The 26,165-nt window shown below is 36.1% G+C and overlaps 1 protein-coding gene across 3 annotated transcripts in view; it reads right to left on the reverse strand.

Annotated features, from left to right (window-relative positions):
- The window catches only part of FILIP1 (filamin A interacting protein 1), a 387,512-nt gene that overhangs the window by 17,147 nt on the left and 344,200 nt on the right, over positions 1–26,165 (reverse strand). For 2 of the 3 annotated variants that reach the window (XM_053710450.1, XM_053710449.1), the window contains exons 5-6: positions 7,343–10,145; positions 530–751 (exon numbers count right to left, since the gene is read on the reverse strand). In XM_053710450.1, the coding sequence (XP_053566425.1) occupies positions 545–751; positions 7,343–10,145 (3,010 nt within the window). In that variant the 3' untranslated portion in view covers positions 530–544. The remainder of the gene's footprint in view (positions 1–529; positions 752–7,342; positions 10,146–26,165) is intronic. The other variant, XM_053710451.1, reaches the window with a different exon arrangement.

Below are 26,165 nucleotides of genomic sequence, written 5' to 3' on the forward strand. Positions count from 1 at the left end.
TGCCAGACTCCCATGCTGTGTATTGTGCCAGACTCCCATGCTGTATATTGTGCCAGACTCCCATGCTGTATATTGTGCCAGACTCCCATGCTGTATATTGTGCCAGACTCTCATGCTGTATATTGTGCCAGACTCCCATGATGTATATTGTGCCAGACTCACATGCTGTATATTGTGCAGACTGCCATACTGTATATTGTGCCAAACTACCATACCTTGCATAAAATGGTTATATAGATATTTATACATGCAAGGTTCATCTTGTCTTTAGATGGGTGTTTTTTCCCCCCACATACTCTTTGTGATAACATTTTCAACTATTTCATAATCAGAGCACTGAGGAATTCTGAATTGGGACAGGGGGGAATGGTTGGGGGGGCAGTTGAGGGGGGGCACCTCCCTGAAATGAGTTCTTTCAGGTTGGGATGTCTGTATATATATATATATATATATATATATATATCCAAAATAAGTTTGCTGTGAGAAACAGGGGACTGATTTTTATGGAAGCAGAAACACCTGCACATACCCCTGAGGCTAAGCCTCAGCCCTTCCCCCCTCCGAGAGGGGCAGAGCTGCTGGCTGAAGACTTCTTCAGTTCTATTTTCATAGACTGACTCTCGCCACGTGGCTCAAATTTTGACAGATTTCCTGCTCCTGGTGCTGCCATTATTGGCTTTACTGCTTTCATACCTTTTGTCATGGGAATACGGGTGGGGGTGTGACGTTGGGATGACCCATCCTGTGTTGTCTGTGAGATAAAAGAAACTGATTAGTAGAATATACCTTGTTTACCATCTTCACTTTACTTAGTTACAATACAATATTAAAGGAATAACAAAATCTTAGTTTTTTTTCTGGATATACACTTGTATAAATGTAAATAATTCCTTACTCTGCCTGGTTTACTTTGAATGTCTTCCTTCTACAATCTAATTTTTTTAACCTAAAAAAAGTTGATAATACCGTCAAAAGAAGTGTCTGACAAGAACTTTTGGAAGCCCAGCACAGAACCTTTATTTTCCCGTGAGTGTTGCAGCAGTGTGGAGAAACAGGAACAGAAGAGGACACAGAGAGACATACAGCAGTGATGGCCAACTCCCAAACACATAGGAGGTTCAGATCAATATTTAAGAAGTCTTAAAGGGCCATTATAGTAGAAAAATTACATGCTCTAATCAGTTAGAGCATGTCATTTTAACACTATTGACCCTGTAGTACTGTGTGTTTAACCCCTGAAAAGTCCTGAGCGGAACTCATTGCAGATCGAATCAGCAATGCTAGTTGGATTACTTCAATTTGCAACTACTGCTACTTTGGTACTTTGTGGTTCCCGAGTGGAACTTCTATTGTATGATTAACCCTTTGTGGGGGTTAAACACACAGTAGAGCAGGGTCAATAGTAGGAAAATCCATGCTCAAACAGATTAGATCATGCCATTTTTTCAGGTATAATAGACCTTTAAGGAAAGCCTATGTTTGCCTATGTATGGCTATTAAATACATATATAAAGATGGGTGCACAATGCAGGGCAGCAGCTTCAAAGGCTAATAAGATACTAGCATGTATTAAAAGAGGCATTGACTCAAGGGAGGAAAGCATAATTCTGTCACTATATAAAGCCATGGTAAGACCTCACCTTGAGTATGGAGTGCAGTTCTGGGATCCAATCGCAAAAAAAGATATTGCAGAACTAGAAAAAGTTCAGAGAAGGGCCACAAAGCTAATAAGGAGATTGGAGAATTTACCCTATGAGGAGAGGCTAGCCAAACTGGGTCTGTTTAATTTAGAAAAAAGGCGCTTAAGAGGTGACATGATTACTTTATATAAATATATTCAAGGCCCATATACACAGATGGCAGAAGCTCTGTTTATTCCAAGAAAATTGTTTGTGACCAGAGGTCACAATTTAAGGTTGAAGGAAAGGAGATTTAATCTCCTGCAACGGAAACGTTTTTTCACTGTAAGAGCAATACAATTGTGGAACTCATTACCAAAGGAGGTAGTGAATGCCAATACCCTAGATACATTTAAAAAATATTTGGATACATTTCTGTCTATAAACAAAATTCATGGATATGATTGCTAGTATTAAATGGGCCACCTTTTAGTGGGATTATTTAAGCTTAACTGGAGCTTTTTGTATATATTTTAGATTTGTATAGGTTGAACTTGATGGACTTCGGTCTTTTTTCAACCTCATCTACTATGTTACTATGTTACTACATATAATAATATATTTCCTAAAAATGTCCGGTCAGATTTAGGTAAGGTTTTAGCGTAATTTCAGTCTGTTCTTCTCCAGAGGATTCTTTTGAGTTGTTGCCATCTTGTTGGTCCACTCACTAGAAGTGTGGAAAGCGCACAACTTTTGTTTAGCTTTTTCCGGGGGCAACAAAAACTATTGCACACAATTATTCTGTACTATGTATATGGTCTTTATTAAATGGTGGGCATTAAAATAAAACAGAAAAATAATCACTCATAATCTTAAGAGAATCATATTTATAGATGTTTTTATACTTCTGTTGTCCTATGATGACTGTTGAAAGCACCAATTTCTTCAGGTGACATTTTATGCAAAACATTATTTTACCTGCTTCGTTGTAACAGTCATGTGACTTTTTTAATGTGCTTGCATTTAGTTTCATAGACTCCCTTGCTTAAAGGGACAGTAATGTCAAAATTTGACTTCTATTATCAAATTTGCCTTATTCTCTTGATATCCTTTGTTAACAGTAAACCTAGGTAGGCTGATAGGAGCTCAGGAGCGTGCACATGTCTTTAACAGTATATGGCAACAGTGTTTGTATCTATGTATAACATTACTATAAACAACGTTGCTGCCAGATGGCTAGAGACATATGAATGCTCCTGAGCTCACCTAGTATTCCTCTTCAACAAAGTATTAGGGATGTGTGTTCGTTTTTGGACAAATGTACATTTGTACCGAAAATTGGATATTTGTTTTTGTTTATCAGAATGAATGCACCTACAAAATGTAAAGAAAAGGATAAAATACTAATGAAATTCATCAGTATTTATTTGTTTCCTTTAAATTACTTTTAAAGGGTAGAATACTTACCTTAACGCGATCTGGAGAGCGCGCTACCCCAATCCTCTTCTTAAGATCCCGGCATCGCTAATAGGAGGCTTAGCGTGCTTGGCACCCATTTTAATGAAAACAAATGTAAATATTTAACTAAATTTCTATTTTCATTTCGTTTTAAACTAAAAGAAAATAGAATAGTGCAGGGAACTAATATTTGTTCCTACAAAGTATAACAGGATAACTAATTAAAATTGATACTATAGGTAAATTGTTAAATTGTTTAAAATGCCCTGCTCTATCCAGTATATTTAAGTTTAATTTAGACTTTACTGTCCCTTTAAATCTTGCCAGAAATATTTGAATTAGTTTGGGCCTTAGTAATTACTGACTAAGATCTAAGGTAGACTTAGTTTTCTGTATGCATTAGTTATTTCTTGTGATGTTAAAAGATGCGCTAAGGTCTTAACCAATTCATCTTATTATAGTAGGTATGGGGCGAGAGGATAATAATAATTGTAGTTTCTCTGGTATTTGTGGAGGAGTTTAGGGCTTTAGGGTTACATTTGAAAAAACTCACACACATATGGGAATAAGGAACTAGATAACACTATTGCTGTTTGTCATTTTTATATACTAGAAAGCTTTTGTATACAGAATTCACTCAAAAATGAGTGTCAAGATTGCAGAGCCCTGATTTTTAAGGATGATGATGATGACATTGTCTGAATGTGCAGCTACAGGTTAGGGTCAGTAATCTAATGCATAGGGAAACATTATATATTTAATATGTGATGTTTTATTTATTTATATTAATTGAGGCTGATTTTTATATTTTATCAATACAAAAAAAATTAAAAATATGCATTGTTTAACAGATGGCTTGATAAATAATTATATAATATTAATTTATACACTAATTAATATTACATCTATAACTTATCCATGTATTACTATTACGAAACCATCTAATTAAAGGGACATTCCGGTCAAAAATGAAATGAACATAGATGAATCACATCTTTGGATATAAACATTTTTACAATATAGATATAATAGCACAAATGCTTCAAGTAAAACTGGCAAACTGTGTTAGTGCTAGCAATTATCTCTGCACGTATTTGATAATAGAAGTAAATTGGAAACAATTTTATTCTCTATAGGAATCATGAAAACAAACATTTTGGGTTTCATGTCCCTTTAACAAAAGTTGAGGGAGGTGTCAAAAAATACTAGGAGAGAAAAAACAAATGAATATAAAAGTGATGGGAAAAAAACCTAGATATTTATGTAATCAAATAGATTTTGTATGTGTGTAAATATAAGTGATCTGGGTTATTCTTGTGCAAAAAAAGGTGTTTAATATGAAAGTGAGAAAAAGGTCTAATTCCAAGGTAGTACTAATTTTATACTAATACTGTGAAAAATGCTATTTAATTATGTGTGAAAGAAAATGGTGGTTTCTAAAAGGTTATTCATCATCAATGTTTGATTAAAAATCCTCCTCTGCCCTCCCCTACAAGTCTTTCTTCAATGAAGTAATCTCCTTAAATTTTTCTTGGAAATGTAAAAATAAATTATTCCAACCAATCATTTATTCTGTTTTATTTTGTTTCCAAACAGTTTTTGCTCATCAGTCCTGAGAGAGAACAGTGGATAACAATAATATAAATAATATAGACTATCAGACATTTAGCCATAAGGCTCCATTTATCAAGCAATACAATAATTAAGTAGCAGCTGTCTTAAGACTGTTCCTGCTTAACCTGTCCGCCACGTAAAATGTGGCGGATTGAAATCATCCTGATGCAAGCAGGGGGTAGCATCACACACACAATGCTTGTGCAATATTAAATGCGGAAATGTCCGCCAAACCTTTCATAAATGGAGCCCATAGAGTCATCTGAGCTGGGTTACCATATACTGTAGTATGTCTAAAGAACTAATAGGTTTGTTACCTTATGAAGTATATAATTAGGGCTTATGCTACCAAATGTCATGTCAGTTTTGTTACTATATTTCATGCATGCTTCATCAGTAGTTGTATGATTACCTTTACTTCCGGATTGTGTTAAAGGGACACTAAACCCAAATGTTTTCTTTCATGATCAAATTTTTCTTTGTTCTCTTACTATCTTTATTTGAAAAAGAAGGCATCTAAGATAAGGAGCCAGACAATTTTTGGTTCAGAAAGCTGGACAGCCCTTTTTTATTGGTTCTGTCCAATCAGCAAGGACAACCCAGGTAGTTCACCAAAAATGGGCCGGCATCTAAACTTACAATCTTGCTTTTTAAATAAAGATACCAAGAGAATGAAGAAAATTTTATAATAGGAGTAAATTAGAAAGTTGCTTAAAATTGCATGCTCTATCTGAATCATGAAAGAAAAATTTTGGGTTCAGTGTCCCTTTAATGAATACAAAATGTTTGTGTTGGTTTTGTCAAAATATACTAGACTTCCCTGGAGGTTGTATTAAAAGGGATAGTAAACACCAAAAAATGTATTGTTTAAAAAGATACCATTCCCCAGCTTTGCATAATCAATACCGTTATAGAAATATACTTTTTACCACTGTAATTACCTTGTATCTAAGCTTCTGCTGACTGCCTCCTTATCTCAGATCTTTTGACAGACTTGCATTTCAAGCAATCAGTGCTGACTCTTAAATAACGTCACGTGCATGAGCACAGTGTTATCTATATGAAACACATGAACTAACACCCTCTAGCTGTGAAAAACTGTCAAATGCATTCAGATGAGAGGCGGCCTTCAAGGGCTTAGAAATTAGCATATGAGCCTACCTAGATTTAGCTTTCAACTAAGAATAACAAGAGAAAAAAGCAAATTTGATGATAAAAGTAAATTAGAAAGTTGTTTAAAATTGCATGCCCTATCTGTGTCATGAAAGTTTAATTTGGACTTTAGTATCCCCTTAATGTTCTTTCCCAGGAGCTGTGTTTACATATACCACATTTATGTAATGAGTTGTATCATCATATACCATTTTTGATCATTTGTTTTGTAGTAAATACCTGTAAGTTTTATTACTTTGTTTAACCAGGTCTAAGAATGTATGACATTCTTTATCAGATGTTGTCATACAGTTGTTATGTGCGATTCATGTTGCCCTTTGCTATTCTTTCCTCAAGGTTATGAATTGCTGTGATCACTATTACTGTATTACTGTGTGATATAGCTACCTAGAATATGACATGCCTAATCTTACTTAGGAGCTGGGGTACCATATGCCATTTTGTTAGGGGGTTTTCTATCTATCTTGCTTACTAAGAGGTTATGGTGCTGTATGCTCATTTAGCTAAAAGAAAGGGGCTGCAAATGAAGAGAAGAGAAGGATAAGAGGAAGAAAAAAAGATGAAAGTCAAAAAGGAGAAAGAGGATGAAAGGCGGACTGTACAGTTAAAAGTAGTATTTAGGTAACTAGATTATATTTCGGTTGTAAATTTAACAACCTAAAATAACAACAAAATTCTACAATAGAGTTTATAAATATTTTTGTTTTCAAACCAGCCCTATATGTTTAGTAATAACTTGGTATGTATGTATTGATAATTGGTCTTAAACACATATAATGCTGAAATATGTTTTTATCATGCTCAAAGAAGGATCAGCAATAGGCATGCTAAAATATTTCTGCATTAGTAAGTTGTTTTTTTTACTGGCAGGATTTGCATGTTTTATAGACAACTGATACTGCTGTACTTATGTTCACTGGCTGACAAGAACAAATCCAACAGCACCCCTAAATGAGAGGGAAAACCCTCCACAATCCTAACAACAACAACCCAAAAGGTGATTTATTTACCAAACAACACCAGCTTCCAAAAAATAACAGACATTAATTTATTTTTAAATGACAACTAAGTGTATCCTTATAATGAATAAACATTTAATTGATTGAGTTATACATGTCAGTGTTATACCAGATAAATACCTTATTAATAGATGAAAGAATAACCAGAAATTCATAAGGACATTTAAAGGGTTGCACTTAAATTTGGACTCTCTGTAATTAGTAAATGATCAAGCAGATATGCACTATGTTGTGTCCACAAAACACCATAGACTTTCATAAATGTACATGAGGTAGAGGTGGGGTACTAATTCTTCAAACAGGAAGGTCAATTACCATATGTACCTGGTAAGTTTCAAACTGTAAGCTTTTTTACTCGCTTCTTAATTAGGTAACTTTTTACTGCAAATGTTTATTGCTTTATAACAAGTTCAAAATAAAGAAAAACTTAATATTTTGCAGTAGAGTTGGTCTACTCACCACTGATTGGGTTCCACGAGTAGATGACGTTGTTACAGGGGTGATAGTAATGCTACTAGTTACTTTGTTGGTTGAAGGTCTAGTAGATATATTAGTTTTAGGAGACCGAAGGACAGTGCCAGTTGTAACCTCCTTGTGTTCAGTCCCTACATTCATAGGTCTAACAGTTATTACTGGAGCTGTCCCCTCTGAGGAACTGCCATGATTTCTTTTGAACTGGGAACCTAAGTGGATATGAATTTTATTATCTTCAGTGGTAATAATATTTGCATTAGAGTTAAATTTCCTTATTGGAGTGGGAACTGTTTGTTTTTCAGGAGTGACTTTAAATACAGCACGTCCCATAGTCATTTCATGGAAATCTGGAGATACTGATATCTCAGGTGGTGCTGCAGATGTGGCAACACTTAGTATCTGAATCGGTGATGATGGCCTTTCACTAAAAGAAGATCTTCCACTATCTGAGGGCCTTTCTCTTGAGAAAGTGGTGATTGTGACAGGAGACATAGACCTTTCTGGGGATAGTGGCATGTCAGCTCCTTTCCCTTTGTGTGTAATAACACCGTGAGAAGGAATAATTGTAATCCGGGGTTTCTGATTTCCCAGTGTGGGTATTACAGTAGTGCTGGAAAAGAAATCCTCTGGTGGGGGACTAGTTATCTCCAAAGTTGCTGTACTGTTTTCATGATCTGGAGTAACTCTTATATGAAGAGGTTGACCTTGCTTTGGAGAAAGAAAAACTTCTCCAGATTGTCCTGGAGTAGTATTTGGGCAAATTATTCTCTCAGGTGTGACTGGTGTACCATTTTCTCTTTTTTTCATCCAGGGAATCCAAGATTTCCTTATTTCATTGGTAGCAGGTGGATACCTTTCTAGAACAGGTGACCTTTCTGTAGGCTTTTTAAGTCCTACTTGCCTTAAGTTACTCATGATATGATTCTCTTCTTGGAACGACTTTCTTATGAACACTGCTGGTGTTTCTTCTTCAATCATGTCACTAGTCACTGCATCAGTTTGAACTCCTGTAGATGTTACTGGAACATCCACCATTCTTCTGCCATTCATGCTTGGTCTTATAGCACGGCTATAGCGTTTTGAAACCTCCAACTCCTTAGTTAAATTGAATACATCTTGACCCATGTTTTTGTTTTTATTTTCTTCTTCTATAAACCTTTTCTGAAGAACAGAATAGTCTACCTGAAGTTGTGAAAGCTGGTCTTCTTTGTTCATCATGTCATGTACTTTTTCCTTAAGTGCTTGCACTTCTGATATCAAATCTCTATTTTTAGCTTCCTCGAGACGGACTTTATGTCGAAGTTCAGCCTCCTGTGTTATTGATTCTCCTTTCTCAATAGCTTTGTTTTTTGCAATCTGATTTTTTAGTTCTTCCAGCTGCAGAGAAAGTATATTAGCTCTGTCCTGTTCAGTTCTAAATTTACGTTCCAATTGGTCATATTCATCTTCCGTCTTCATCAAATCTCCTTCAACCACCTCCAGTTGCTGAAGGCGATTCCTAAGCCTTTCAATCTCCAGAAGCAATTCTTTGATTTTGTTGTCTTCATGGCGGGTTAGATCAAGACTTTTTTTTGCTCTGTTGCGTGCTGCCTCTCTTTCTGAAATCTCCATGTTTTCTACTCGTTTAATTAACAAATCAGTTTTGCAACTTAACTGACAATTCTTTTCTTCTTCACTTCTTAGTTTGCTAAGGGCTTCATCTCTCTCTTTTGTCAAGTTATAGACTTTTTCTTCCATCTCAGACTTCAGTTTTAAAAGCTTTTTGCTTTCATCTATCAGTTTTTCAGTCACTTCCATAACTTTTCCTTGTTCAACTTTCAAGCGTCTATTTAGGTCATCAACTTTACACTCTTCCTGCTTTATCTTTTCAATCATAATTTTTCTTTCATCAACAAGCATTACAGTAAAGGACTTAAGCTTGGTCAAATCATCTTTTAAACTGTGTTCTGCTTTCTCTAGTCTTGCTTCCACTGATTCAAGATCTTTAAGCCGAGCTTTCAACATATCAACTTCCCTTAATAAATCCCTTGTCTGGGACTTTTCTTTATCCAACTTATTATAAAGCTGGGAACATTCAGATTTGCTTTTTGTGAAAGCTTCCTCTAATTTTTCCAGTTCAGACATTCTTTTCTGTAACTTTTCAACCTCCAGTTTCAACTCCTTACTATGATGTTCTTCTCCTTGGAGTTTCTTTTGTAGCTCTCTACACTGAGTTTCTGTCTTTATTATTTCTTCATCTTTGCCTTCCATTTCCAGTACACGTTTACGCAGATTTTCTACTTCTGCCATTAAACTGGAACTTCCACATTCTCCTCTACTTATTTTTTCTCTCAATTCTTTCAACTCATTTTCAGATTTTTGAAGGTTTTTGTTTTCTTCCTCTAACTCTTCAATTTTGTGATTGAGTCCTACCAACTTAAGCCGAAGTTGTCTATTATTTGTCTCCTGAGCTGCCAATTTAGTTGTCATTTCCTCATTCTCTTGAGAATATTTGGATGTTTTGTGCTCAAGATCCACTTGCAATCTAATAAGTTTTTGATTATCCTCATTGGCTTTAGAAGAAACCACTTTTATCTTCGACTCAGCTTCTTGCAGTTCTTGAGTAAGATCTTGTATCTTTTGGCTTTGCTGTCCAAGCTGTTCAATATGCATTTGTCTCTCATCCACTAGCATGAGTGCAAATGATTTCAGCTTTACCAACTCATCTCTGACTTTATTCAGTCGTTTGGTGTATTCTTTGTCTTTTCTTGCTTGATAAGCTTTTTCCTGTTCAAGTAGCTTCTTCAACCTATGTAATGTAAAAACATATAAATGTTTATTATACATTCTACTTAGATATTTTATACATGCAACTTATACAAGAAAGAGTGTTAGCCTTGTGGACAGTCTTACTTTTATATTTCTCTGAAAATTATCTAATGAAAGGATTTAAGAAAACCACAAAGGTATATATAACACTTTAATTATAAAACATTCACATTCTGCAACTGGATGTGACTTCCAAAAAACAAACTTTACAATAACATTGATCCCTAGGTTTAAACTATAATGAGTATTGAAAAGAAACATACCTCCCAATATGATCATTTAAAACTTAGTACTGGGCATAAAGAGGTGGGACATGGTGACCAAGGGAAAAGTCTGGCTGCTCCATAGCAGAGCCAAGCAGACCTGGGGTAGAATCAGGCAATCCAGTGAGAGGGTTTGGCCATTCCTGACTTAGCAGTCTTAGGGGTAAATTTATCATGGTGCGGATAGACATGACCCGCTATAGCGAATCATGTCTGCCGCACATCGATAAATGCCGACAGCATACGCTGTCAGCATTTATCATTGCACCAGCAGTTCTTGTGAACTGGTGATGCAATACCGCCCCCTGCAGATTTGCGGCCAATTGACCGCTAGCAGGGGGTGTCAATCAACCCAATCGTATTCAATCAGGGTGATCGCTGTCCACCACCTCAGTGGTGGTGGACAAACTAAGGAGCAGCAGTCAGGCGGAACTGAAGCGGAGTGGGTCGGAAGCAGCATCCGCTGCTTCATAAATCGACCCCTTAGGGTTCTCTTAAAGAAAACAGGATATAAAGGGTGACAAAGAGCTGAACTGGAGAGTGGTCTTAATTTGGAGCAATCCTGCAAATTATGGCACATTTGAAAGTCTGGTGAAAGGAGATACCAATAATCAATTAACTGTAAAGATGCACAGATTACACAATTCCCTTTCTTAAATTCAAGTAAACCAGAAACATTCTTTAAAGGCTCAGTGAACTGTGATTTGTTTTGTCCCCTTTATTGTGTTCCAAATGATCCATCTTACCATCTGGAGTGTATTAAATGGTTTACAAATAGCTGCTTTACCTTTATTTTGTCATTGAAAATTACGGGTTTTCCTGCTGTATCCAAACCTATACTGAATATTTCAATACCTTAAGGGACAGTCAATATTAATGTTACATAGTTCTGCACTATGTGAATAATTATGTAACATTAACCATGTGGCAACCATCCAAAACTTCATTTACCAACATTTCAGATAACACAGCACTAACCAGACAGGGGCACGTAGATATAGGAGACTGCCAATTCCCCAAACCGATACTCAGAAAAACTATCGCCTAGATTACAAGTTTTGCGTTAGAGGCTGTGCGGTGCTAACGAGCAGTTTATGCTCACCGCTCACTTACAGACAGCGCTGGTATTACGGGTTTTTACAAACCCGGCGTTAGCCACAAAAAAGTGAGCGTAGAGCAAAATTTGCTCTACATCTCACCTCAATACCAGCGCTGCTTAAGTTACCGGTGAGCTGGCTGAATGTGCTCGTGCACAATTTCCCCATAGGAATCAATGGGGGAGAGCCGGCTGAAAAAAAACCTAATACCTGCATAAAAGCAGCGTAAAGCTCCTAACGCAGCCCCATTGATTCCTATTCCTGTTATTTAAACTATACTTTATAAGTAAATAAATAAAACCGTTCAATTTGTATATAAAAAGACGTTTACTTAGAACTTAATTAAAAAACAGATTCTACTGGCATAGACAATTGATAAGATGTTTCATACCATATCAGCATACATATTAGAGCATGTTAGAGCATATCGGTACCCCATAAAAAATACAATAAAAACTAAATGTTGCGCAGTGAGTTCAGATATTGTAATCCTTCAGGATTAGGATTATTTATTTACTTATAAAGTATAGTTTAAATAACATTTGTAACATTTGTAACATTACGTATGTGTCACAGATACAACTTCTAAGTTTAAAGAAACAGAAGAGTATTGTAAGTTAGCATTCTACACACAACAGCCAGAACCTAAGGAACAGGAGTAATTTAAGCAACAGCTGATACTGATTAAATAATTATATACGCACACTTCACCCAACACTATATTAGAAACGATACAATTGTTGCATCAGGCAATTATAAATTGCCGATTAGAAGATTAATCAACCACACACCTTTATCACTAGCGTTGTAAACACGAACTTTTCAGTAGGAACAAATTTACACAACAAACACAGATAGATTTACACACGATTTGTGTGAAAATATTTTAAGGAATTTATGGAATAGATAATAGAATCACAGTCCAACTCACAGCTCATTCGAGCGCTCCCCACCTTGCACACTTTCACACAATCTGATATCTGATAAGACTCGTAATACCAGCGGGTGTTAAAAAGCAGCGTTAGGACCTCTTAACGCTGCTTTTTAAGGCTGACGCACAACTTGTAATCTAGGCCTATGTATCCACAGCACCTAAAGTTGCAAAAACTCTTTATTGAAGCATTAAAACCGCAAGCTAATGCGACGTTTTGGGGACAAACCCCTTATTCATGCTGATGCATTAGCTTGCTGTTTTAATGCTTCAATAAAGAGTTTTTGCAACTTTAGGTAGTGTGGAGAATTTTTTTTTCCAAAACTACATTTAGTTCAATAGTATGCTTCTGAGAAAAATAAAATTGGAAGAGAGTGGTGAGGAAGGTAAGTTGAGTTTTGGGAGGTTAAATCTTTATGATGCTTGATTTTTTACAGGTGCCGCAAGGTTAATGTTATATATTTCTGCACATAGTGCAGAATTATATAACATTGATATTAACGTTGACTGTCCCTTTAAGCTCTGCAGAGCAGGGCCCTCTTTTTTTTTTACTTTATCATACTTCTTAATTTTGCATAGAGACCAATGACTAATCACACTCACACCATACATCAGTGTATAGAGAAGCGGTCACACAGTCTACATGCTTGAAGGATGCACCAATCAGCTTCTTTGCGATGGGGAGGTCCACATAACAATAACATGATTGTTTTATTTTTGAGTTTGTCACTTTAAGCATTGACTCTACCTGATTAACTATGCTTAAGTGAGACATTATGACATTGTTTTGTTGAATGGAGGTTGACATCCACACATCATAACAATATTTGACAGAGTTTATTTAACCCCTTAAGGACCAAGGCCATTTTTCAATTTCTTTCCCTTAAAGACCAGGGCTATTTTTACATTTCTGCGGTGTTTGTGTTTAGCTGTAATTTTCCTCTTACTCATTTACTGTACCCACACATATTATATACCGTTTTTCTCGCCACTAAATGGACTTTCTAAAGATAACATTATTTTCATCATATCTTATAATTTATTATTAAAAAAATTATAAAATATAAGGAAAAAATTGAAAAAAACACACTTTTTCTAACTTTGACCCCCAAAACCTGTTACACATCTACAACCACCAAAAAACAACCAAGCTAAATAGTTTCTAAATTTTGTCCTGAGTTTAGAAATACCCAATGTTAACATGTTCTTTGCTTTTTTTTTTTTTGCAAGTTATAGGGCAATAAATACAAGTATCACTTTGCTATTTCAAAACCACTTTTTTTCAAAATGAGCGCTAGTTACATTGGAACCCTGATATCTGTCAGGAATACCTGAATATCCCTTGACATGTATATATTTTTTTTTAGAAGACATTCCAAAGTATTGATCTAGGCCCATTTTGGTATATTTCATGCCACCATTTCACCGCCAAATGCGATCAAATAAAAAAAATTGTTCAATTTTTCACAAATTTTTTCACAAACTTTAGGTTTCTCACAGAAATTATTTACAAACAACTTATGCAATTATGGCATAAATGGTTGTAAATGCTTCTCTGGGATCCCCTTTGTTCAGAAATAGCAGACTTATATGGCTTTGGCTTTGCTTTTTGTAATTAGAAGGCTGCTAAATGCCACTGCGCACCACACGTGTATTATGCCCAGCAGTGAAGGGGTTAATTAGAGAGCATGTAGGGAGCTTGTAGGGTTAATTTTTGCTTTAGTGTAGTGTAGTAGACAACCTAAAGTATTGATCTAGGCCCATTTTGGTATATTTAATGCCACCATTTCACCGCCAAATGCGATAAAATTTAAAAAAAACGTAAATTTTTTCGCAATTTTAGGTTTCTCACAGAAATTATTTACAAACAACTTATGCAATTATGGCATAAATGGTTGTAAATGCTTCTCTGGGATCCCCTTTGTTCAGAAATAGCAGACATATATGGTTTTGGCGATGCTTTTTGGTAATTAGAAGGCTGCTAAATGCCGCTGCACATCACACGTGTATTATGTCTAGCAGTGAAGGGGTTAATTAAGGATCTTGTAGGGAACTTGCAGGGTTAATGTTAGCTTTAGTGGAGAGATCTGCCTCCCACCTAACACATCAGACCCCCTGATCCCTCCCAAACGGCTCTCTTCCCTCCCCCACCCCACAATTGTCCCCGCCATCTTAAGTACTGGCAGAAAGTCTGCCAGTACTAAAATAAAAGGTGTCTTTTTTTAATTCTTAATTTTTTTAAGCATATTTACATATGCTGCTGTGTAGGATCCCCCTTAGCCCCAAACCTCCCTGATCCCCCCCAAAACAGCTCTCTAACCCTCCCCCTCTACATTATTGGGAGCCATCTTGGGTACTGGCAGCTGTCTGCCAGTACCCAGTTTACAAAAAATACATATTTTTTATTCCCCCCCCCACACTTTTCTGTAGTGTAGCTTCCCCCCACCAAGACTAAACCCCCACCCACTCCCAGATCGCTTCAATTATCTATATTAAATTTTATATCCCCCCCTCTCTCCCTCTAAATTTAAACTAAATCTGTTCCATAGTGTAATGGTTCCCACCCGCTCCCTCCCCGTGCACGCGCCGCCCGCCTCCCCCGTGCACGCGCGCGTCCGTGCACTCCCCCAGCGATCCCGCCCACGATCCCGCCCACGATCCAGCCCACCTCTGCACAATAATCCACCGATGGCCGCCCACCCGCCTCCCATGTCGGCTCCCACCCACCAACGATTGCGGGCCATCGATGTCCGGTGCAGAGAGGGCCACAGAGTGGCTCTCTCTGCATCGGATGGGGTAAAATGTTATTGCAGTGATGCCTCGATATCGAGGCATCACTGCAATAACCGGAAAGCGGCTGGCAGTGATCAGGATCGCTTCCAGCCGCTTTCAACCCCAACGTCGTACAGGGTACGTCGCTGGTCTTTAAAGACCAGGTTGTGTGCGACGTACCCTGTACGACTCATGTCGTTAAGGGGTTAATAACAGAATATAAGCTATTCACATGTTTCATTTGGACAGCTGCCCATTACTGTACCACAAAAAAAAGGACAGTAAATTAAAAATTAAACAACTTTCCAATATCCTTCTATTATCAATTTTGCTTCATTTTCTTGGTATCCTGTGTTAAAAAAATAAATTAAATATATATATATATACCAAGAGAACAAAGAAAATAGTAAATTTAAAAGTTGTTTAAACTTAAAGGGACATTCCAGCTAAAATCGGAACCCACATGGATGCATTTCAGCTTTGAAGAGAAGTATTTTTGTAATCTACTTGTATTAGCAAAAATGCTTCTAATAAAAGCTATAGCTGTTTCAAAAGTGTATTTAAGCATACACCGTGCATACTTTTTAAACACAGCACTTGCTCAGAGAGCCTAAGGTGCTTGTACCATCTGGTAATGACTCAATTTCTTATGTGTTGACATGATACAAGCCCCACTGGCGTTCTTATCAGCTGCAGCATTTAAAATGCTGGTGTACTGAGAATATATAACTAAGCTTCATTCACATACAGAGAAAATTGTTAACACTAAACTAGAAGCATTTTTGCCAATACATGTATATTGCAAATATGTTTCTATTCAAAGATGTAATTCATCTATGTGCATTTACATTTTGACCGGAATGTTCCTCTAAAGGCTCATGAATGTTTCAGTTTGGCTTTACTGTCCCTTTAAACAATAAATAAATCGTGTTTATAAAAGTAAATGAAAATGTGAATACAAAGAATATTTATCATCTTGTCCATTAATTGATGCTTTCTGTTGTGTGCATATACACTTTGATCAGTTACTGGGCCTCCAGGCCAATGTAGAACAAATCGCATTTTCAATATTCTGAAAGAAGGTTTAAGCTTTTTTTTTTTACCACAAAATTAGAACTCTCAGTGTACATGAAAGCTATAATTAAATAATAGAGAATTGCGTGTTACAAGAATATGTTAGCAAATTGCCAAATATTTTGTAGAAAATATATTTGCATATGGTTAACTGGTATTCAACAAATCAGTTTACAGATATATATAGTTGATGTTTAAAATGAGTGTGCTCTCATCTTCATAAACTGCTGTGCATTACTTGAAGGAAAATACAATGTTATGCTGGATGAAAGAGCCATAGAAAAAACTGCCATGCTGACACTACTAAATAAAGTTAAACTTAGCAAACAAAAACTGTGCATTCAAGTTTACAAGCAAAGAGCGGTGCAATCTTTCCTTACCTTTGTAATTAGCCAAGATAGCTTGCAAGCCATAAAATCTCTCCTCGGAAACCTCCACAGGCCTTTTTCTGGCCCCTGCTCTCTGGGGAATTTGCCATCACATTCCAACCATGTCATCAGAACAATGAAAGGTGAAAGTTGTGCATAAGAACTGGGACCACTGAGCGATGATGTCATCCCTACTTACATGGGCCATTATTGTGCAGATTTACTGAAAAGGGGAGGAGCTACAAAACCCCTAAACACAAAACACTTCTCTGCTAAGAAGCATCTTTGGATGAGATCTCTGGCCAGAGTCATATTAACAGGCAAACAAGAAAACAAAGAGAAAAAAAAGAGAACCTACAACACACATTTACAACTTTTTCTCAGTGAAAAAAAAGATATTTTAAGATGATTTTACTTTTTACTGATAATGTTTATATTTATGCACATACAGCAAATGAATCCCTTTGATTAATTACTGATTATTGCTTTTTTATTCTGGTTACTGAGTCATTTTACAAATGATAAATGTGTTGCCTGTCTACAAAAGTAACATCCTAAGATGGGTGAGAACTAAACCGTTCTTTTACAGCATTGTGCACAACCTCAAACTTCATTACTTGGAATGAAATACATGTGCTCTAAAGCCAGCACAATTTTAATATCATGAGATAAAAACAAAGTTAGAGCCACAACAGCCTAAAGTTTTTACTGTACCCAGCAAAAATCAGGATTTGTAATGCAAATCCTAGTCAGAGCTTATCCCACGCTCAAAGGAGGGGGAGGGAGAAATAGAAAGCGATAAAAAAAGAAAAGCAAACGATGGAATTCATTTCGCTGTCTCATTCAGCTTAATGATGTGCTAATGAGCTACACATTGCTCTCATTTGTGTGTATTAACGGTTGGAACTCAGCAAACTATATATATACGTTGCTGATGTCTGGAAACATTTTGGCCTGTGAGGTAAAACAGCATCCTACAAATGAATACTTTATTTTCATCCATCGTTCAAGCACATCATGTAATGCTAACAAAAGGAAGCAGGGACAGGAACAATGTGACTGCATAGCACTGAGGACATAGCTATTCTCTGTTCTTATATTCCCCTCATTCAGAGGAACGTGTACATGGCTTTATCTTTGCTGTTACAGCAATGATGATACTTCTTACACAAGGGCTTAACAATAGAGTTAACTTGCAGGTTCCATTCAGATGATGTAGTGGGGAAAAGTTCTTACAGAAAATTGTCTGACTAAAAAAAAAAATATCAGGCATTAATAGCAGATTTTTGAGAGGTAACCAAATGAGGTTAAATTAACCTCAGCATTATCAGAAAGATAAGTCTTGGGTGTTAACAATAATAGTGACTAATCCATTAACCTTTGTTGAAGTATCCTTTATTGAATGTGCAGCAGTGCACTAGCGGGAGCTAGCGGAATGCATCAGGTGAACCAATAACATGGGGCATATATGCACAGCCACCAATCAGCAGCTTGCTACCAATAATACATTGCTGCTCCAGAACCTTCCTAGATATAATTTTCAAAAAATAATACCAAGAAAACAAAGCAAATCAGATAATGGAAGTACGTTGTTTAATATCACATGCTTTATCTTAATCATGAAAGAACAATGTTGTGCTTCATGTCCCTTTAAACTCGAAGAACTATATAGATATCAAGATTTGTGTCAGGATTATTTATTTGCTAAGTAGACGTTTGCTGCATGTAAGGTACTGTTTCTGAAGCACTACACAATTCATTTGCTTCATAAAACTGTCTTTTCCAGGAAGACTTAGATAAAATACCACAAGACGTTATTTATAGCTAATCCCACAAGGGAACACAAGAGCTGAGAGTTCTGAAATGTATCCAATTCTTCTAAGATATGTTTGGAGCCCACCCAGGAGAAGACAAACCTCACATCAAATCAAAGTGAAAACACTTACTACAAGGGTTGATTTAAGGTATTAGGTATTACAGTTCCTCAGAAAGGTCTTGGCAGATCCCAGGTGCCAGATCTAGGCTTCGGAGACAAACTGTGGTAACTTTATGAGCTATATTCAAGCTGTTTTTTTGTGCACTTGGATGGAGGGACAACCTGGGTAGCCCATGTTTAGTGAACATGAAACTATTGGGATGGTCCAGTTAAGTCACTGGTGTTGCTTTGTTTTCATATTCACTTATAGACCAGGGTGTAAGCCACATTGGAATCTTATACATAAGACCAGTAACCATTTTCAGCAATACTATTCAATGGACAGTTTAATCAATTTTGTTAATCTACTTCTATTATCAAATTTGTTTTGCTCTCTTGGCATCCTCTCTTGAAGAGCAAATTAGGTAGGCTGATATAAGCTTAGGAGTGTGCACGTGTCTTTAGCAGTCTATGGCAACAGTGTTTGCAACTATGCATAATATTGCTATTAACATTATTGCAAACAGAGCTGTCACTTGGCTAAATACATGTGCACGCTCCTGGGTTCACCTAGAATAACTCTTTAACAAAGGATAGCTATTTGCTAATAATAATTAATTAGAGTATGCTTTGAAGTATAGATACCTTTGAAGACTTACAAAGGCACCTGCTTGTAGGTAAAAACATTTTTTTATGGGTTATTATTTATTAAGTTAATATTTTGTTGAAGGGGTAAATCATGTCTCTATATGTGCATCACTGACAAGAGACAATCATTTCAAATATATGGCAAGGCATGCTGGAAATTGTTTTAGATGAAACATAAATATATTGTCATATTTGAGTGAACTTAAAATGGGCAATTCTTTGGATTAATAAGTGTCAAAATATTCATAATCAGACAAACATAGATACATGTTCATGGGATTTAACCCGAAAAGAATGGAATAAGCCAATTTCAGAGTGTGGTACAGGTAGGGGTGGTAGAGATGCAGTAAGCAAAAAATTTGGGTGGCTGATAGATTGGAAAAAAACTGCTAAAGGACTTGACAAAATATAAGAATACAGGGATATATTTGTCATTGTGCAAGGTAAGTGGCAGCCTAGGGGCACCTTGTCTCATAGGGGCACCTTGTCTCATAGGGGCACCTGCCTAACTGATCACATGATTTCCCTTTAAATTTATTGGACATTTCCAACATTCTACTTGATGAAATCTTTACTACTAGAACATTTGCTCATTGGCCCTGCTGATACATAGATACTTTATCCATAGAATAGCTACCTTGCTTTTTAGTATTCCCCACATTGACATGAGAGATACAATTGCATGCCAAGTTTAATATGTATTCCACTGAGTTATTTATAAAAAGACCAATGACAGAACAAGGATCATACTAACTCTTTTAAAACATGGTGTCAAACGCTATTAATAGTAACTTCATTGAAAGCTGGTAACTTTAAGTGGGATCAATATTAAGTGCAGTGCAACAACGCTCAGTAATCCAGACACCAATCGCACTGGTACATATTAACGCAATTGGCTTAGTGTCCTAACAGGTGCGTGAAGCTTGCACACACGAAAAATAAGGTGCTAATGTGGCCTTTGGCTGTAAAACAGCAATGGGTAAAACGACATCTGCCATGCTTGCTGTACAGCAAGGGAGATCACATGATGCCCTTATGTGCCCTAGGAATCATATAATTGATGAGCTAGCCCTCCTGTCACGTGACTCAGCCCTTCGCTGGTTTCAGCTGTGCTTGGTACCACCTTGTAAAAAATTCACTAGTTCCATGTTTTATTGGGAAGCTTTTCTTTTTACATTCTGTGGAGACTACATGTGCAAAATTGACTTTATTGCATCTAAGAAGATGTATCTTTCCTGCTTCTCTACCTATACTGGTAAACTGAACATAACAATTTGCAGTAATTACTAACGAAGAAACCACTCTTTTCTCTTGTTTTGTTTTTCCACTCTTCACTTTAAGTAAAATATCCTTTATTGTAGGTGTGTGTAGAATGTAGATTAGGCTCTAGCAGTAGAACCTCCAGAAATACTGAATGGTATTTCAGTGTTCTGTGATTTTCCAGTTCCCCAAACCCAGTATTTATTATGTATGTTTTGTAAAAATGTATACTGCATCATAGCTGTGGCTTCAAATACAAAATAAAATATTTATGCAAGAGTATGTTGCCATTTAGAAAAATAAATCATATTGACAAACTTTGCAAAACAGATTGATCCCATGTCACAATGTAAGAGCCAGAAGCAAAGTTCTAGTTGCCATGGCTATCTGTCTTCCATAATTTGTCAAGCCCTGATCTAAGCTCTGCACATACAAGATAATCATAAAAACTCTGCACTAAATGTGGGTAGCATATTACGTTTCTCACCAGGTTTTATAAATTGTGACCATATGAAGTTCTGAACCAAGCACCTAGTGCAATAACCCTGTATGGTAAACATTTTAAAGCGAGGCATACTGTATGTAATGTTATTATAACAGTTTTCCCCAGCATTAATGGATGAACAAAAGTATAAAATAACAAATTTACCATTCCATTTATACAGAAAAATTGTAAACCATTTATAAATCATTACTTTCCAATTATCTAATAGAATAATGGCTTACCATTCAGTATATATCAATACCTACTAATTGACCACATTATACCTAATTTTCTTGCTAAAGTTGTAATAGTACACATGGGAAACGTCATATTGATTTCTATTCAACTACATGAATATTAAATTCTTTATGCAACCATAAAAATATAAAACATTTTTTACATGTTTAGAATAATGTTTTGTTCTGTTTTATCCACTAAGGATGTTTGGGATGTTTAAGAAATAGAAAACTAGCTCTGCTTACACTGATTACACTATTTGTGCTGTAAAGCAACTGTGTTCTTTATTACTTACAGATCAGTTTCCTTTGCAGGTGATGTGGTTTCAACATTACATCATTGGAAGAGCAGCCAGAACTATCTGCATGCCAGGATGACTAAACGGAGAGGAATGTTTTATCACAGCTCAGCCAAAATGTCCTTAACTAAGAAGAGGTTATGAGGAGAAAGGAGCAGGGGATTATATGAAGATTTTGCATTCACCATGCAAGGAAACATGATGGATGAGGGATACAAGGTCAAAGTGCTGCTGTATGTTGCAATCATATCTAATTTTGGCATTGTACTATGAAAAATGAGTTTTAACTTATACCATAAATACAAACAGCATCATTTAAAATCCTCTATGGGGTGGTCTTTTAGACATATGGAATGCTTGTCTGTATCTAAATTAAAGTTTTACTCACAACTGTTTCCCTACAGGATAATGATCTTGCCTAAACTAAGATGAAGTGTTAGGGTGATGTAAATTAGACCACAAATACCATTACCAAAGGAAATCACATCAGTTTTCATAAATCTTTTACATACGTTTCAGAAAATGTGAGTTATAGAAGTACTTCTTCCTTTTATACAATTCTGCTTTGTACATCTATTTTACAGTTATATACATTATGGTGATATTACAGAGAATTTCATTCATATGTATTTGTTTAAGAGACATTTCAGCAATGCTGAAACATCTACATGTGATCTTCCTACTTTTCTTGATGGGTCAGTATTCACCCATATGACAGCAACCATGATGCAAAAGTCCCAGATGGTCACAAAAAAACATCTAAGGAAGTACAGAGCAAGCACAATCTATGGTCTGTGTGACAACAGGCGCTGTAAAATGTATTTATTTGAAGGAGCAAAGTCTGTTACATTTTCCTCAAGTGAGAGCCTAAAGTGTTCACCAGAATACCCAACAACCAATCACCACTTTAAATCCTGCCGTGCATAGCTGGATAAGGCGGTAATTTGGAGGCTATAGCTTCTTAAAGGGACATTCTGGTCAAAATTGAAATGCAATTTGAATAGAAACATATTTACAACATACATATATTGGTAAAATACTTCTAGTAAAAGTTATCACTGTTTTAGTGTTAATATTTTTCTATTGGCGTGCATGTAAAGCATAGCTAGTCATTCTCATTGTACAAGCATTTTAAATGCTGCAGCTGCTCAGAACACCAGTGGGGCTTGTATCATGTCATATATTAACCCCTAAACCGCCGCACTCCCACCTTGCAAACACTAGTTACATTTTATTAACTTCTAATCTGCCGTCCCTAACATCACCGACACCTACCTACATTTATTAACCCCTAATCTGCCGCCCCCAACATCGCCGCTACTATATTAAATTTATTAACCCCTAAACCTAAGTCTAACCCCCCTAAATATAATTTAAATAAAACGAAATAAAATTACTACAATTAAATAAATAATTCCTATTTAAAACGAAATACTTACCTATAAAATAAACCCTAAGCTAGCTACAATATAACTAATAGTTACACTGTAGCTAGCTTAGGGTTTATTTTTATTTTACAGGAAACTTTGTATTTATTTTAACTAGGTACATTAGTTACTAAATAGTTATTAACTATTTAATAACTGCCTAGCTAAAATAAATACAAAAGTACCTGTAAAATAAATCCTATCCTAACCTAAATTACAATTACACCCACTACACTATAATTAAATTAATTTACTAAATTACCTACAATAAAATAAAATAAAGTACGAACCCCCCCCCCACCACTAAATTACAGAAGAAAATAAAATAATTACAAGAATTTTAAACTAATTACATCTAATCTAATCCCCCTAATAAAATAAAAAAGCCCCCCAAAATAATAAAAATCCCTAGCCTATACTAAATTACAAATAGCCCTAAAAGGGCCTTTTGCGGGGCATTGCCCCAAAGTAATCAGCTCTTTTACCAGGAAAAAAAAATACAATACCCCCCCAACATTAAAACCCACCACCCACACCCACCACCCACACACCCAATCCTACTTTAAAACCCACCCAATCCCCCCTTAATAAAACCTAACACTAACCCCTTGAAGATCACCCTACCGTGAGACGTCTTCACCCAGCCAGGCACAAGTGGTCCTCCAGAGGGGCAAAAGTCTTCATCCGATCCGGGCAGAAGAGGACCTCCAGATGGGCAGAAGTCTTCATCCAGGCGGCATCTTCTATCTTCATCCATCCGGAGCGGAGCGGTTCCATCTTGAAGCCAGCCGACGCGGAGCATCCATCCAGACCGACGACTACACGACAAATGACGGTTCCTTTAAATGACGTCATCCAAGATGGCGTCCCTTGAATTCCGATTGGCTGATAGGATTCTATCAGCGAATCAGAAATTAAGGTAGGAAAAATCCTATTGGCTGATCTGGAGGTCCTCTTCTGCCTGGATCGGATGAAGACTTCTGCCCCTCTGGAGGACCACTTCTGCCCGGCTGGGTGAAGACGTCTCATGTTAGGGTGATCTTCAAGGGGTTAGTGTTAGGTTTTATTGAGGGGGGATTGGGTGGGTTTTAGAGTAGGGTTGGTTGTTTTTTTTTCCAGGTAAAAGAGCTGATTACTTTGGGGCAATGCCCCGCAAAAGGCCCTTTAAAGGGCTATTTGTAAATTAGTATAGGGTAGGCATTTTTATTATTTTGCAGGGCTTTTTTATTTTATTAAGGGGATTAGATTAGGTGTAATTAGTTTAAAATTCTTGTAATTATTTTATTTTTTTCTGTAATTTAGTGTTGTTGTTTTTTTCGTACTTTAGTTTATTTTATTTAATTGTAGTTAAAGGGACACTGTACCCAAAAATTTTCTTTCGGGATTCAGATTGAGCATGAAATTTTAAGCAAATTTCTAATTTACTCCTATTATCAAATTTTCTTCATTCTCGAGGTATCTTTATTTGAAATGCAAGAATGTAAGTTTAGATGCCGGCCCATTTTTGGTGAACAACAATTCATCCACCAATAAAAAAGTGCTTTCCAGAGTACTGAAACAAAAAAAAAAGCTTAGATGCCTTCTTTTTCAAATAATGATAGCAAGAGAACGAAGAAAAATTGATAATAGGAGTAAATTAGAAAGTTGCTTAAAATTGCATGCTCTTTCTGAATTACAAAAGAAAAAAATTGGGTACAGTGTCCCTTTAATTGTAGGTAATTAAGTAAATTAATTTAATTATAGTGTAGTGTTAGATGTTATTGTAATTTAGGTTAGGATTTATTTTACAGATACTTTTGTATTTATTTTAACTAGGAAGTTATTAAATAGTTAATAACTATTTAGTAACTATGTACCTAGTTAAAATAAATACAAACTTGCCTGTAAAATAAAAATAAACCCTAAGCTAGATACAATGTAACTATTAGTTATATTGTAGCTAGCTTAGGGATTATTTTATAGGTAAGTATTTAGTTTTAAATAGGAATAATTTATTTAATTGTAGTAATTTTATTTAGATTTATTTAAATTATATTTAAGTTAGAGGGTGTTAGGGTTAGGGTTAGACTTAGGTTTAGGGGTTAATAACTTTATTATAGTGGCGGCAACGTTGGCGGCGACAGATTAGGGTTTAATACATTTAATATAGTTGCGGCGACGTTGGGGCGGCAGATTAGGGGTTAATAAATATAATGTAGGGTTCGGCGATGTTGGGGGCAGCAGATTAGGGGTTCATAAGTATAATGTAGGTGGCGGTGTCCGGAGCTGCAGATTAGGGGTTAATAATATAATGCAGGTGGCGACAATGTCCGGGTTGGCAGATTAGGGGTTAATAAGTGTAATATTAGGGGTGTTTAGACTCGGGGTTCATGTTAGGGTGTTTAGGTGTAGACATAAATTTTATTTCCCCATAGGAATCAATGGGGCTGCTTTAGGAGCTAAACACAAGCATTTCTGCTAATATATGTTTAATACAAAAATGCTTCTATTCAAAACTGAAATGCATCCATGAGGATTCCAATTTTGTCTGGAATATCTATTTAAGAGCGGAAGTTATGTATAATAATAGGCTACTGCCACTTAAGTTTTTATAGGATCTTGTCATTTAGAGAAGACTTTAGTACCTGTTTGGGTAAGATGCAATGCTGACTCCAAGAGCTCAGCCAATACTGAAATTGAGTAGCATATTCTTTGCCTATTTAAAAAAAAAAAAAAAAGTTCTAGTATCCCAACATAGTTAAAGGGGTAATTGAAGTTTGACATATGCGGATTGTAAATGGCTTTCAAGTTTGTAACATACAGTATAATGTATGATATATCAAAGTTACCCTAGTAAGAAATCCCTCTCACACACAAATGGCACTGATAGAACATGCCATTTTAAACAACTTTCCAATTTACTTCTGTTATCAAATTTGCTTTGTTCTCTTGGTATCCTTAATTGAAGAGTAAAACTAGGTAGGCTCATTACAGCTCAGGAGTGTGCACGCGTCTTTCGTGCTCTATGGCAGCAGTGTTTTGCTAAATATAACAAAGCTCTAAATAATGTTGCAAAACACTGCTGCCATAGAGTACTAAAGACACGTGCACACTCCTGAGCTCTTATGAGCCTACCTAGTTTTTCTCTTCAATAAAAGATATCAAGAGAACACAGCACATTTGATAACAGAAGTAAATTAGAAAGTTGTTTAAAATTGCCTGCTCTATCTGAATCTGAAAGTTTAAT

Source organism: Bombina bombina, chromosome 4 (genome assembly GCF_027579735.1).
Source record: "Bombina bombina isolate aBomBom1 chromosome 4, aBomBom1.pri, whole genome shotgun sequence".
Classification (NCBI taxonomy): domain Eukaryota; kingdom Metazoa; phylum Chordata; class Amphibia; order Anura; family Bombinatoridae; genus Bombina; species Bombina bombina.